The sequence below is a fragment of the Thunnus albacares genome, chromosome 9, assembly GCF_914725855.1.
Source record: "Thunnus albacares chromosome 9, fThuAlb1.1, whole genome shotgun sequence".
In the NCBI taxonomy this organism is placed as follows: domain Eukaryota; kingdom Metazoa; phylum Chordata; class Actinopteri; order Scombriformes; family Scombridae; genus Thunnus; species Thunnus albacares.
The window spans coordinates 26,065,620-26,080,755 of NC_058114.1; the positions used below are offsets into that span (position 1 = coordinate 26,065,620).

Here is a 15,136-nt window from a genome sequence, read left to right on the forward strand (position 1 = left end):
ACTCTTTTTTTGTTGTTTATTTCACCCCGAGACTTTTGTTCACAGAACATATCATGTAGGATACAAACAAAGTGCAATACATCATAACATGTTTTATTTATTTAACCAATAATTAACCTCTGCAAACCCAAAAAGAAACTCATGAACATAAGAATATTTCAAAACCAAAGGCACAGTTTGAGCACATAGACAGAACATATAAATACTTTATAATGTAACAGACTGAAAGTAGAGCCTTTTTAGAAATCCAGCTCAACTAAAAAAATGTGTCAAAATAACTTAATGAGAGATATGAAATAATAGAAACTGTCAGTAGATTTGGATTTAAAAAATGCTTTTAAATGAATTATTGTGCAGTATTTAATTTTCATTTAAAACTGATTAACTTAATTAAAACCCAGAAGGCCTTTTGAAGCTGATAATGATAACTTTGGTTGAAGCAAAATCAAACAAAAATAACCAGTAAAAGGTTATTTACAAATTTAAAAGAGTGGCATTCCTACATTTCAAGCATAAATTCCCATTTATAAAAACACAACTAATTCTGTTAAGCACAATATAATTCTCCTTAGACAAAAATAAGAGGTATGTAGTGTTGGAAAGGTGCACTTACCCACTGAAGCCATCACCATTTGTACAATGATACTGATTAAAGGTGCAGTGTGGAGTTTCCTTGTAAACAAAGTCATGTTTATATTCAGTGCTACTCATCAAAACACATTGTGTGCATCTTTAAGGTCTTAAAATGTATCGAATGATATCACATCGCACATGCACAGCAAACAAAACAGGAACTCCCTCATAAAAAATGGCTCCATGGTGCCACTAGAAGTCAAAAACTCCACAGGGTACCTTTAATCAAAATTTCCTTTGAGAAAATAAAGACTATTAGTATGACTTTGGTTGGAGGCTTCCAATAATAGAGCAATAAGCAAAACAAATACGAAACATTGCAAATAAAGAGTATGGATGTAAACATTAGCCTCAGTGGATGGTTAAATTAATAGTGCTGAAACAGTTGATTAAAATATTAGTTTGTCAACATAAAAGTAATCAGTTAAGATTTTGATAATTCGATTAATCGTTCTAGTTCATTATAGAATATGAACCGCGAACATCTGCTGTTATAGCGAGTTAAACCCTGATATAAACTTTTCTTTTTTCACATCTTAATGTAATATGTACTTTGTGTGTTTTTGACCACTGATCAGATTAAGCAACTAAGAACTTTAAGCTCCAGTAACTGTTATGAACATTTTCCAACACCTGATAGACCAAAAGATTAATCGATTTATCAAGATCATACCTGACAGTGAGAATAATTGTTAGTTACAGTCGTATTTATGAGCAGAGTGTGACTATTATTAGCCTTCTTGACCAAAATCTTCGGTAAACTTCTGCAGCTTCTCCAAGTCCTGCTCATTCACTGTTGGCTTGGTGTTGGACAGCGACCTCAGCATGTCAGCCTGCAAGGAAAATGAGGTCAGAATCAATCCTGATCACTGTAAGTCATCTGTATTCATAAGAAAACTGAACAAACTATTAAAAAATATTTGAGTTAAATAAAACATGCATGTGTGCACCCCCAATGAATATCTGCAGTTAGACACCAAACACTCTTCTCTCACCATGCACACAACTGGCTCTAGAAGTTTCTCCCCAGGGACTTCCATCCACGTCATTGCTATGGCGTTGGGATCACCTGGTGAGCATGGAGTCAGCAGGTCCTCCACCACAACATCAGGATTATTCCATGACGACCCTCGAACCTTAATAAGTGTGTGGATGGACAGAAGTAAAGATTCAAAGAAACAATCAGATACACTAACAGACTGGTGAATCCCAGTTTGGGTGTAACCGATTCATCCAGTTCCACCAAGCAGCATTATGATATGTACAACTACTTGTACTTAAAGGAAAAATTCACCGCTGTGAATATGATGATTTATCAAAACTAGGTCACCTATGTAGTAGAAATGTGCAATTATTTTTGAAATTGGAGCCCTATGACCAGAGAAAACCGAGAAAATGGCTGTGATATTTTGCTCAAAAGGTAGAAAACCTTCAACACCCAAAATGCACTGGGCTCGTTGGCTTCCAAGGTCACTCCCAGGCCACTGCTATTGGATAGGCCTGACCAGAGCTTCAGGTGTGTCTATAAATGTAGGCGGCGAGGCCAGTGTCATATACGGCTCGCTGGAGTAGGAAAAAGTTGTGTTTGATATCGTCTGTTTGTTCACAAAACCCTTTTGGTTGCCATGGTGTCGAGTTGCATTGTTCCTGGGTGCAAGTACTCAATGAGGAAACATAAATGGTGAAAATTGCAAGAATGAAAACACATGAAAAGACTCCAAAAGTCTTATGGGTTCGTCAGATCATAAACAGACTATGAATGCTCTTTGTCTGTATATGAACCTTTCCTGATGAAGGTCTGAGGACCGAGATGTTAGGTGAGTGATGTTAGTGGGTGCTTAGTATTTAGGCATTTTTAAAAATTGCCCCATGTTCCTCTTAAATTGCACATCCTACACATCATCATCTACCTCTGATTATTATTTTCATTTCCTGAGGTGACTTTTAACAATTTCCAGACGAGTGGTCATGTAATTGCAAGCAAAGATCATTTGTGGACAGGTACTAACATGACTTTTGTCAAAATCGAGTCTCATTCTTCCGTGATTCTTGTAGAATTTTAAAAGTGGTTCTAATTTTAATCTATTGTCCTATTTTTTTTTAACAGTGTTACAGTATATTATATTTCAGCTGGACTCCCAAAAGAAAATTGGACCAAGCATGTTACTGTTGGTTTTTTTTTACCTTTTTGAAGTGCGTGGCTGACTGAACCTTCCTGACGGGCTGCATGAGGGCATCCCTGACGATAATACTGATGTCCGCCCCAGAGTAGCCCTCTGTCTTTTTGCCCAGTGTGTTGAAGTCTGCGTCTGTCAATTCATTGGGGGTGGAGCCCAGATGCAGTTTGAACATGAAGGAGCGGGCATGCTCCTCAGGCAGAGGAATGTAGATTCGCTTTTCAAACCTAAGACACAGACAAAAGATTCAATCAGCCGTTCTGAAGGCAACTGAGCTGATGTTTGAACTACTGAAAAGATGATGTGTTGTGAGTTGTGAAAGGCTGCAACATTCATTCTGTCTAATAAGAAGTTTTGGACTCAAACAAAAAGGTTGCTGACTGTGCTAAAACTAATTTAGGACCATGTCTGAGAGGTCTACTGGTTTTCTGTCAAGCTGTCATTAAGGTTGTGATCAACTATCAAAGGCTGCAATACACAAGTAAAAACAGAGTTGTTTTAAGATCCCAGGTTCACTGGAGCAGTTACAGCTCTATGCAGCTGTTAGAAACCATATCTAGACATGTAGACAAGCTTTTCCAGACTTTTACTAAGATCTACAGTTTAGAGTCTAGATTCGGTTCGGTTTGGTTTCATTCTGTCATAAAACATCCTATACATAACACACTTTTTTCACATATTCACTAATTCACCACTTTGCTTAAGATAGCTGAGTCCAGATGGCTTTTTCTTTCAAAGGTAGGTATACAAATTCAATTTTGAAAATGCACGGGAAGATTTCAGTCTGCAGTGGATGGTTGAAAACACAAAGCTGATCAGCTGACATGCAGTCAAAAACCTTTTTAGCCATGCTAGCGGTGTGGCTCGATGGATGGCAGTGGTTTGAAGGTCAGAGATTCATTATGTATGGATTAAGTGAGACTAACCTTCTCCTGATGGCTGAGTCCAGTGTCCAGGGTATGTTTGTGGCTCCCAGGACCAGGATTCCCTCATTATCATTTCCAACACCTGCAAGGAGAACAACATTTCTTACACTTAGCAAAAGTTACCAAATGAGAAAAGTATAACTATTCAGACCTCTTCTTGCTTACCCTGCATCTGGACGAGGAACTCTGTCTTGATTCTGCGCGCTGCCTCACTTTCGTTCTCACTCCTGGAGCCACAGAGGGAGTCGATCTCATCAATGAAAATGATAGATGGTTTGTGTTCTCGTGCTAAAGTGAACAGGTTCTTCACCAACCTGGAGAGAGAGAGAGAGAGAGGTGGAGACATAACAGATGTTTATTATTAGTTTCTGATATCCACAGTTTCATCAATGTAAAGAACCCGGGCCTCACTTTTCACTTTCTCCCAACCACTTGGACACAAGGTCAGAAGAGGAGATGGAGAAGAAGGTGGAGTTGTTGGCTTCTGTGGCTACAGCTTTGGCCAGGTAGGATTTCCCTGTTCCTGGTGGGCCAAACAGAAGAATCCCACGCCAAGGAGTTCTCTTTCCTACACAAATATATACAGTGTAATTAAATACTGTTCACATGTGCACAATTAGTTCAGGAGGTTTAAAGTTGACCTTTGTTTTCTGTACCTGTGAACAGATGAGGGAATTTGATGGGCAAGATGACAGCTTCTTTTAAAGCTTCTTTTGCTCCCTCAAGTCCAGCTACATCATTCCACTTAATGTTTGGCTTTTCCATGACAATGGCACCTTAAAGAGAGACGGGTGTGATAAACACCTTATAGATCAAAGCATGTATTCATTTCTGAAAGTAATAAACAACATATTTAACTGCTGCGTCTATCTGTCTGCGTTCATTCAATGCTGTGTCATTCACCTGAGAGTTGATTTTGGAACTTTTTCTTCTCCTGGTCGTCCCCTTCATCACTTTCATTCCTGAAATTAAATGAAATCATCACACATCCTGATTGAAGCTTTATTGAACACTGAACAATGGTTTGTATTTTATAGGGATATGCAAGTTTTGTGCTTTCTCGTCTCACAGGAGACCTTCGGCTGTGGACCTACTGCTGTCCAGCTTGACGCCCACCGCAGCTGCTATTATTAGTAGTCATTTTTCTATTATTATTATTATCATTGTTATTGTTATTATTGTTGTTGCTGTGCTTCTCTGTGTCTCTCTCTCCCCTCTCCCCCTCCCTCTTTCTCTATCAACCCAACTGGTCAAGGCAGATGGCCGCCCACCTAAAGCCTGATTCTACTCGAGGTTTCTCCCCATTTAAGGGGAGTTTTTCCTTGCTGCTGTCCCCTCTAGGGTGAATGTTGGGTCTCTGTAAATTAAAGAGTACAGTCTAGACCTGCTCTATGTGAAAAGTACCCTGCGATAACTTCTGTTGTCATTTGGCACTATATAAATAAAATTGACTTGACTTTATTTTACAGGTCCCATAGTTTGCTAATAACTTCCTGGAAAGAAACTGTAACTGTAATTTCTTAGGAAAGTTTCTTTACTTTGTAACTTTTGTTTTAAAAAGTGCAATATTAAATAAATCCTTACTTATTTACTTTAAAAACTCTGTAAGTTGGTACTAATTATAGGGAAAATGGAGATAGTGTTCAATTGGTAAACTTCCAACCTAGAGAAGCTTTTAGCACAGCAGGTCAGCTGAACATGCAAAAATGTCAAATCTGTCTACAGGAAGGCATACATTTAAAAAAATCTGGGGGAAAAAGTTTCCAATAATAAATTCATGTTTATGTGGGTTTAAATGGGTCACAGTCAGTTATTCTAGTTGTTAAGGTTTTAGCAGCTCTTTCAATGAAAGTCATTTGGTAATAAAGAACTGCTTTTAAACTTAAAAGGTACCCTGTGGAGTTTTTGACCACTAGTAGAGCTATAGAGCAATGTTTTTATGAGCAGGTCCCAATTATGTTTGTCTAATGCATGATGCTTATCAATACACATTCCTATCAATGGTTTCACATCATTCCACTGATTAATAGGTCACGGTAACACGCCAAGAAACACAGCAATGTGCCAGCAAATATAGGGAAGTAGAAGACTGCAAACAAGTAAACGTGGATGTAAACAATGCAGGTTTTTAAATGTTTAAAAATTTGGCATTGCAAATGTTTTTGAGGAAGGAAAGGCATTTTACACGTTCGTTAGCCCTCAAGGATACACACAATGTGTGTTGGAGAGAAACACCGACTGTAAATAGAAACTTTGTTTACAAGAAAACTCTACAGGGCACCTTTAACAAAACTGACAAAACTCAAACAACTGTCCCAGAACTCCATTTTCCCTATTATACGCACTAAATAACATAATTATTGGGAAATTACAGGACTTGTAGAACAAAGTGTTACCAGATATGCTGTAGAAAATGTTCCTCATGACCCAGAATTTAAACAAGTGCTAAAGCAACAGACAATAGGATATTTATAGACTCATTCCACAGTCTTATTGCTCACTCTCACCCTTTGTCATCTGACTGGGACTCTTTGACAGGTTTGGATGGAGGACTCTTCTCCTTCTTCTTCAGATATTCCTTCAGCTGCTCAGCTCTGTCCAGGTAGTCTGCACATTTGGCCCTGATGCTCTGCTTTGCTCGATCACCCTGAGTCTCATCTGCAGCAAGGAAACAGTGAGTAACTTAGATCATGGTGGTGTGTGGGAGAGAAGTGGAGTTTAAATAAATAAAAACACACAAATGCTGTAAGAAATCAAACACTGGTAGGACACAAGTCAAGATCCTCACACTTGACAACATGAAGGAAGTACTGCACTGCATGCTGATAACATTTGAGGGCCTCTTCGTAGTTTTTGGCTTTGTCCTCCTCTGCAGCTTTGCTGGCAAGATCTATAGCTTTCTGATATCAACAGACACATGAAAGAGAAGAAGTTAAGGAACAACCTTCTAATAACCTGTTATCGGTAGTAACTAATAGCTTTATTAATGGCTAATTGCCATGATAAATCATTTACCAATACTTTATAGATAAGTTAGAAGCTAATAATACAAATAATGTTTGCGTTGCCAGGTTGCAAAAGAACCATTTAGCTGATGTTTTGCTTTTTATGTGATAATAATGTAGTTATATGCCTTATTAGAAAGTAGTGCTGAGATGGCAGTGGTAGAAGAATTATTCAGATTATTTACTTAACTAAAAATACCAGCACAACAGTCCTACTTCAGTAAAAGTACCTAAGTATTATCAGCAAAATATATATAAAGTATCAAAAGTAAAAGTATTTTTGCAGAAAAATGGCCCCTGTGACTGATATATATATTACATTGTTGGTTTGTTAATAAAATGACGAATGAATGTGTAATGTGTGAACTACTTTATATACGGTTGGGTAGTTTAGTCCAGTGGGCCCCTCCAAAGGGTCACATGTAGACTATTAGATTATAATTACATATTTGGTAATGGCAATATGTGAAGTGTGTCCTAAGGAGGCTGCTGACAGCTAAAACTACAGCAACATGCCCCCCAGTGTTGTTTAACCTATACAATATTATTAGGGTAGGAAAGTGAAAAAACAAACAAAACAAAGTTGTTGATATTGATTTTTTTGGACTTTAATCTTTACTTTTTAAAAAAATGAAACAATAGATACTTTAAAATACCTGGGCTTTAACAGGTATTGAAATGAAACCATGTGAGAATTTTAGACGGTAAATGTGTCTTTGGTGGAACTCATAGACATCTAAAAACATCAAAGTGTCCCAAATCAGACATTGTTCTTTTATAAGGGGTCACAAAAAGTTTGGGAACCACTGGTTTAATTTTTAACAGTGCATAGTTTTGTATAAGCACATATTTTGTATATTATTTCATGTAAAACCTTAGTTTAAAAAGTCATTCAGTAACTACAGCTGTCAAATGAATGTAGAGGAATAAAAAGTACGACATTTTACTATGAATTGAAGTGGATTAGAAGGTTATAGAAAGTAACCTAAAAATACTCAAGTATTAGTGCATCAAATTATACTGAAGTACAGTACTTGAGTAAATGTACTTAGTTACTTTTCACGACAGCGAAAGGGAAAACACCAGTGAGTGATTTTTCACAACCTGGCAACCCAAAAGTTGTACTTATCATTAACTGATCTCTAAAGCATTAATTAAATACTTATTAATTACCATGAATAAAGCCATTTATTACTACTTAAATTTTGTTACTGAATTTAATTCATGTTTAAGGTCGAGATGTTTCATTTACGTACTTTCACTCTTTGAATTAGCCATTTACAGTGAATAAAAGCTGTTTGCTCGTTTATTAAAAGGACGAACTGCTTTTCTCTCGCTTGATGACAAACTTACGTAACGAAGCAGCTTCCTTCTTAAAACTTTTACTCACCTGTAAATTGCCACCAGCCATGACGTCGCTCAAACTGTAGTCTGTCGCTTCAAATACAACTGTAAGCTCGTAATGTCTATTTTTGTCCTGTTACCTGTTACTTTTGTTTCATTTTAAAACAACTTCAGTCGGAAAACATCCCAAAGCTTTCGTCTCTCTTCCGCATCAACACAAAGCTGCCTGTCGCTTCCGCGGTGGCCACGTGACAGCGTCATCTTTAAAGATCCCCCTCAGGCATGTTTTGAGATGTGTATCAAATACTCTACTTTGAATAATAATGTGTGTCTGATATGGTTTTTCCACAAAAACATTTCAATTATCTTGTAAAAAATAGCATTTACTCCCTTTCCCAGAAAAAAAAAATCTAGAATCTATAAATATGCAAATGTATTTTCTTTTCAGAAGTTGAACTGTTGGACACATGATGTTTCCTACTTCACTGTAAAGTCCATTCTGTGTTTGTGCACTGGATGCTTCACATTTCCACATCACATTTCTGTAGGGATTGGCTCCAAACTATTTGTGATGTCACAAATCATACTCGTAGACTGGCCTCTTAAAAATAGATTTTCAATGAACACAAAGAAACTTTCCACTTTCAGCAGATGAATGTAAAAACAGCCTTCTAGTGTCAAACACATCATTCTGCACAGTGAGGCTCAAACATCCAACTGTAGGAGCAAGAAGAAAAACATATTTTTGAGTGGAGGGGGACAACATTGTCATCTTTGACATATTGTGCTTTTAAAAAGAGATAGCCTACTGTATAATCATTCAAGGCAACTCTATAGATATAAATATTTATAATTAATCATTTTACATTGCTGAAAAAATGGGAATTAAATCAATCTAACCACAATGCAGGCGAGACACAGGTGTACATCTGTAAGGACTGAACTCTAGTCAATATTAGGAATTATACCTAAGTGATATTACTACAATATGCAATATCTCATTATTATTTTATTATTGTAACTTGATATTTTTCTTGCAAAGCCTGTTTAGGCTTATGTGGCTTTAATAATAAAATTACTTAATCCTCGTACATCAAATAAACATGCACATTGTCACTTTGGCATTAATTAACACATTTACATTTTATTACATTTATTAAAAAGGCAAATGAGAAGTGTGCAAAATACCTATAAATCTTACAACACCTGGTGTAAACAAAAATAAATGCATATACTGTAGAACGTCAGCGTAAAGGAGATGATGCACATGGCAGACAAATGCGTTTTGGTTGCACATTATTTGTGTTACTCTAAATTTAATCCAGGTTTATTCAACATACGACAGCTTCATTTCAGATGCAATCAAAAGCAAACACCATGTACTGTACATATTGTGAGTTTTAGTAGATTTGACACTGTGTTGTTGTCGTTTCCCCTCAGTACACATCAGTGTAGTACAGGCAGGCATGAAGGCAGGAGTCTGGATTGTCATCAGCTGTCACCATTTAAGATTTTTGGATGTAAAACTCTTAGGATGCGATCGCTTTTTGTGAGATCTGCTGGGAGTTCATTATTCTGCAAAACACACATGAGGAAATGAGTTGAAATGATCTACTTTCTACTTTTCTACTTTTTTTTTCACCTCATCTTCCAAATCCAAGTGCTCTCTACCTTGTTGGGCAGTGTGGGGTCTGCGTTGGCCCCCAGCAGCAGCAGAACAGTGCGATGATTTCCTCCCATAACAGCAGCGTGAAGGGCAGTCGAGCCATTCTGGAGACAACAAATAAAGACATGTATCCTCCAGTAACTAACAAATCCAAAAACCTTCTTTTTATCCAGTGCTGTGGGGTCAGTATTAAAAACAGAACTACATCCATGACAGTATCCTTTACCTTGAGAAGGCCAAGTGAAGGAGAAAACTTGAGGAGTTCCTCGATGACGCTGTTGTGTCCCTTTATAGCTGCTTTAAATAACGCTGTTGATCCGTCCTCGAGAAACAGAAGAAAAAGCATTAAAATATTTAAATTACTTACACAGTGTATGTAATAACAAAAATACAATTAAATGCTATTGCTGCATTATTAACAAACTGACTCTGTGGTCACATTTAGTTTCTTTAAATGTGATTCTTCATGATGTATTACTGTGTATTACAAGGAGCACTGTCCTTAATTGCTTTATCTTTGATTGATGATAAATTCCAGCATCTTTTTAGGAAAATATCAGCTGTAAATTAGAGTAGATTACATTATTTCTTAAAAAAAAAAACATGCAAACAAGGTGGCAGCAATTTTCCAACCCTGAGTAGTGTCTGCAGACCTTTATCTCTGGCTGCATATGGTCCAACAACCTCCTCCAATAAGATGTATGTAGCCTCAGTGGTGAAACTTGAGGCAGAAAAGTCTGATAAACAGTGGCTGCTGCTCATAAAGCTTAAATGTTGTGACCAGACAGTGATAATTGATGGCGACACAGATTAGCACACAACTCCTCTCTTCTCTCATCTGGATTTTGGAAGCTAAACAGAGAAATCTTAGTAAGATAACTAAACTGAGACTGTAATGATCCTTGTTGGACAATATAGAAGGTGCAAAAAATGGCAAAGTAAGAGACAGGAGGACCAATCAATAATCAAAACATCTTTTGTTTAAGATTATTTGTTTGACAGACAGAAATGAGGGGGGTCTGTGGTGTGTGCCTAAACCATTATGCTACTGGGGATATCCTCATCCCCTTCTCTTTACTGTGTTTGCTTTAATAATCCTAAAAGAACATACTTGTCTGTCAGCATCTCGATCTGCACCGCGTAAGAGAAGCACCTTCACCGCCTCACTGTGACCCATCTGAGCTGCCATCCACAGGGGGGCAGTGCCATCCTGGAAAACACATGGATGAGGGGAGGATGCAGTGAAAAAGGACATAAAGGGGGAGAAGGTGAGAATAAAGAGCAATATTAACCTGAAGAGATGTGAAAAAAGAGCTGTGATCTAAAGAGGGAGACACTCTGTGGCCGTGTCCTTTAAATCCTTCAAAATGCAACATTACCTCCCTCGACTGGTTAACCTTGGCACCGGATGACAACAGCTGACGAATCACAGTCACATGACCCTCTTGGGCGGCGAGAAAAAGAGAGGTGGCACCATCCTAAAAATAAAAGAATCATCTCATATAGAGGCTAATATTTGGATGCTGAAAAACCTGCGAGAAAAACATTCCAACTAAACAAAGAGGCTATTAATAGCATATTCCTTTATCACTACTATTTTATAGACGTGAGTCTGTACAGCCAGGTTGTTTCCCCCCGCATGAGGACAAACAATAATCCTGCCAAATGTCAGTCGTGTCTGACTCAGCAGTCCGCAGAAAGCTGAGAGACTGGATTCCAGCTGCTGGGACACTGTGTGCAACTAAGCATCATGTTCCTGTCAGACAAGCAGGATTAAAAAAGCATGAGGGAGTACTGGCAGTGAGAGGAGGCAGGCGTGAGAGGAAGAAGATGTGGATGTGAGGGTTTCTCACATTCAGCTGGTCATGAACATTGGCTCCGTTCTTCAACAGCGTGTCCACCACCTTGGAGTGTCCGTACTGAGAGGCCACGGTTAGAGCTGTGCCACCATCCTGCCACAAAAACACAAAAACAAGCTGGCAGTGGCATCAGCAGTCTATTTTTAGTAACAAGTTCATTCAACTACAGCGTAAACAGAAAAATAGACTATGGGGAATGACATGTTGCAGAGAGAACGTCTGTTAAGTCCCCAGAGTAGTTTTTTGTCTCCTTACTGCTACATAATGCACATGAATCATTGTCTGAGATGATAGTATCTGAGCATTCTCCATCACACCCTGTATTATAAAGAATGATACACGTCATGTTGCCCTGCAGCATACCTTTGTCTGGAATTCAGTGGAGGCACCAAATTCAAAGAGGAGCTTGACAACCTCATTGTGTCCCTGCTGGGAGGCGAAGAACAGGGCGGTAGAACCTGTCTGGATAGAATGATAAATTTAAAAAAAGATACTGCAATACACTGCAATATTTTCCTTGACCTTAACTTGCATGTTGCTAACATGCTTTCCACGTTTGCATGTATTTGAAATGTAGAAAAATAATCTAAAAATATCCAATTAAAGGATAGGTCCACAATTTTTCAAGTCTGTCTTAAAACAATAGTCGGATGGTAAAATGAACAGTGAAACACGTTTTTTCTGCTGTAATGATTCCTCCTGTTAATACTGGCCATTAAGAGATCCGTTCCCTAATGCACTTTCATTGTAAGTGATGGGAAACTAAATCCACAGTAGTCCTCCCGTATGAAAATGTATCTCTGAGGCTGAAAATGAAGCTTTGTTTCTATACTTCAACTGCAACTCAACAGGAAAATACTGTTCATCAAGACACATAGGGGGAATTTTTTTACTAAACAGACTGTAACTTTGACACATATCCATTTTATTTGACGAACTCAGATGGCTGAAGCCTAATATTATCTTCAGATAAACTTTTAAATACATTTTTTCCTCAAAACGAGGACTATGGATTTTGTCCTCCATCAATTACATTGCCAGCACATTTGGAGGAGATCTTCTAATTGTCAGTATGAACAGGAGGAATAATTACAGCAAGCAAAAGTTGTTAAAATGTTCATTTGGGCTCCTGACTGTTGTTTTAAGTCAGACCTTAAATCCTTTAAGGCCTCGTTTAGTAGCAGTTTGTAACTTGTTTCAGGTGTAGTTTTGCTGCTCATGTTCACACTTTTTTGCCAATCTTTTCATGTCAAAGGACTCCATACTTTTCAAACATAAAACTAACATTACAGAAGCTTTATGAAAAGTCTTAGATCACTTCCAGTTATTTTCCCATCATACCTCTCTCTGGTAGTTGATTTCGGCTCCTTGCATGATAAGTTCTTTGACACACTCATAATGGCCGCTGTATGATGCCACCATCAACGCTGTTGTTCCATACTGAAAGAAAATATGGCAGTGATAAATTAGCAACCTCGATTGTTTTATGTTTGGGATGACTTAGTGAAAACTGCTTTAAAAGTGCTGATGAAACTGCTGAATTCTGCTGATTTTCCAACTTAACACATGAAATCCTCACGCTTTATTATGGGAGAGGTGGGGGGGGGGGGGACATAACATGGAAGTGAACACACATGCACCACAGAGGTAAGGCTTGAAGCGCTCTGTGTCCCTACCACAGGTGGGTTATGGTTAAAGCGTGCAGCTGAGCAGCCAGCACATGCAGCGTCCGTACACTGTCTCTGCAGTCTGCGTCCACACGCCCGCTGTTGAGGAGCAGCTGAAGTAGAGCCAAATTCCCCTTCCTCGCTGCCCAAAACACAGCATTAGCCAGGGGTGTTTCCTTCTGGAGGGTAAATACACACAACAACCACTGACCTGAAACCACCATTATAGTATTATGCACACTGACAGAGGGGTATCAGCAAAAACAGTAGAGTGTGTCCTGTCAAAGTGTTGAGGTTTATAGGTTTGATGTGTGTCATGAATGAAAGGTGAGTCATATCAGGTGTGCCAATTGATCAACTCACCAACACACTCACATATATAGACTAAAGACATTCAAATTAAGTTTTTGTTGCACACAAACACACTGTAATTTAATGAAATTCAAGTAGGACCACAGGCCATATAATACACTATCATAAAGCACACACGCGCACACTGGCACGCGCATACAGAGCAGGATTATATGATTGCATTCAAGTCAGTAAACAGGCAATTTAATTCCAGCTCACACCAGTTTCCTCTCGGTGTTTAACACTTCAATGCACCACGTTGTTAAATAAACCCTGCAAATGATGCAAAAGCAAGAGGAAGCAAGTGTAATGTGTTTTCTCATTGAGGCCTCCCAGGCTTTGTGCCCAGAATGATGGAAAAGGCTGGTTTACCTTAAAAGACATCCTGCAGACCTCATGCGTGACTCATGTTTCTTCCTGCGAAGTCATTCATTAGAGACGATGCTGAGCGCCTCTCGCCTGTTTTGCTGCACTGTGTTTGGGGTGTTGGCGGCGCCCGTTCGCGGACATAATAACAGGCAGACAGTCAGCTGAGCTCATCCTCTGCAGTGCTGCTGAGGCACACAGAGAGCCGCTGGGGGGCGCTGCCGAGCTCACACAGAGTGAAGCCAGGTGGATAGATACAGATTTGCACTGTGGTGGAAAGTAATATTCACTGAAGTACTGTAGTCTATGTGGGAATATTTTTGAGGTATTTGTACTTTATTTGAATATTCTAAATTTTGTGCTACCTTATACTTCTACTCCACTACATTTCAGAGTGAAATATTGTACTTTTTAATCTGTTTACTTGACAGATTAGGATTTTTCATTAAAATACATGTGAATAACTGTTCATTCGTTATTTCACAAAAAAGGCAGAAAAGTCCAAAAATTACTGTAAATTTGTGTAACAGAATTCCCCCCCCCCCTTTCTTTCCTCACAATCTCCCAGATTTATCTTGTGACCTTTGAGAGGGGGCTGGACCCCTATGTTGGGGACCACTGGACTAAACTGAACTACCTAACTGTTGAGTTAAAAGCTCCACGTTGACCAGCTACAGCATTGAAATGCTACTTACTCTCTGTATTAATAATCTAATGATGTCATATATAATAATGTATTAGTCACAGGGGCCATTTTTCTACAGAACAAGTAAAAATATATTTTTACTATATTTGGCTGGTAATACTTGAGTGTTTTGTTTTAATGTACTGTTATTTACTCAATTAAAGGAATACTTCTTCCACCACTAGTTTTGGAAAGTTTTATGTCATGTCTTATGGTCAATAAAGCGGTATTTGAAGGATTTACAATATTGCAGCTTTAGCTCTCTCGAAATGATAATAGAGGTATTACTGAGGAGGAGCATGGAAAGAATCTTATTTTTGTTGACTAATGTCCTTCTCAGGTGCTGCCATAAGTACTGATTTAGGGATCCAGTAAAGTATAGAGGGAACATGTATTTATTGCAAAGCTATATAAAGATGTTTGTCAGTGAGTCTGTTGCTTTATCACTGACCAGAGT

At 38.4% G+C, this 15,136-nt stretch overlaps 2 protein-coding genes across 3 annotated transcripts; both read right to left on the reverse strand.

The window, feature by feature from the left end:
- Positions 1–2: 2 nt before the first annotated feature.
- On the reverse strand, positions 3–8,335 carry LOC122988345 (vacuolar protein sorting-associated protein 4B-like). Its single transcript, XM_044360590.1, has 11 exons — positions 8,132–8,335; positions 6,525–6,636; positions 6,244–6,394; positions 4,640–4,698; positions 4,393–4,512; positions 4,148–4,304; positions 3,902–4,050; positions 3,737–3,818; positions 2,818–3,037; positions 1,629–1,769; positions 3–1,466 (listed from the first exon to the last, which is right to left on the reverse strand). Exons 1-11 carry the CDS (start codon positions 8,150–8,152, stop codon positions 1,365–1,367), a joined length of 1,314 nt encoding a protein of 437 aa, XP_044216525.1. The 5' UTR covers positions 8,153–8,335; the 3' UTR covers positions 3–1,364.
- Positions 8,336–8,808: 473 nt separating this feature from the next.
- Positions 8,809–14,041, reverse strand: ankrd29 (ankyrin repeat domain 29). Of its 2 annotated transcripts, XM_044360592.1 has the most exons (10): positions 14,001–14,041; positions 13,346–13,456; positions 12,952–13,050; positions 11,974–12,072; positions 11,605–11,703; positions 11,131–11,229; positions 10,863–10,961; positions 9,978–10,073; positions 9,757–9,855; positions 8,809–9,660 (listed from the first exon to the last, which is right to left on the reverse strand). In XM_044360592.1, exons 1-10 carry the CDS (start codon positions 14,010–14,012, stop codon positions 9,577–9,579), a joined length of 897 nt encoding a protein of 298 aa, XP_044216527.1. In that variant the 5' UTR covers positions 14,013–14,041; the 3' UTR covers positions 8,809–9,576. The 2 variants fall into 2 exon arrangements, with proteins under 2 accessions (XP_044216527.1, XP_044216526.1); XM_044360591.1 differs by lacking the exon at positions 14,001–14,041 and having other exon boundaries at positions 8,813–9,660; positions 13,287–13,438.
- Positions 14,042–15,136: the final 1,095 nt, after the last annotated feature.

Coding starts and splice junctions, on each gene's coding strand:
- ankrd29 (XM_044360592.1), bottom strand. Junction 13,051..13,345: donor ACGCAGACTGCAGAGACAGT/GTACGGACGCTG, acceptor ATTTTCTTTCAG/TATGGAACAACAGCGTTGAT. Junction 11,704..11,973: donor CCACTGAATTCCAGACAAAG/GTATGCTGCAGG, acceptor TTTTTGTGGCAG/GATGGTGGCACAGCTCTAAC.
- LOC122988345 (XM_044360590.1), bottom strand. CDS start 8,152: ATGGCTGGTGGCAATTTACAG. Junction 6,637..8,131: donor TGGCTGGTGGCAATTTACAG/GTGAGTAAAAGT, acceptor TGTTGATATCAG/AAAGCTATAGATCTTGCCAG. Junction 1,770..2,817: donor CAGCCACGCACTTCAAAAAG/GTAAAAAAAAAC, acceptor ACACTTATTAAG/GTTCGAGGGTCGTCATGGAA.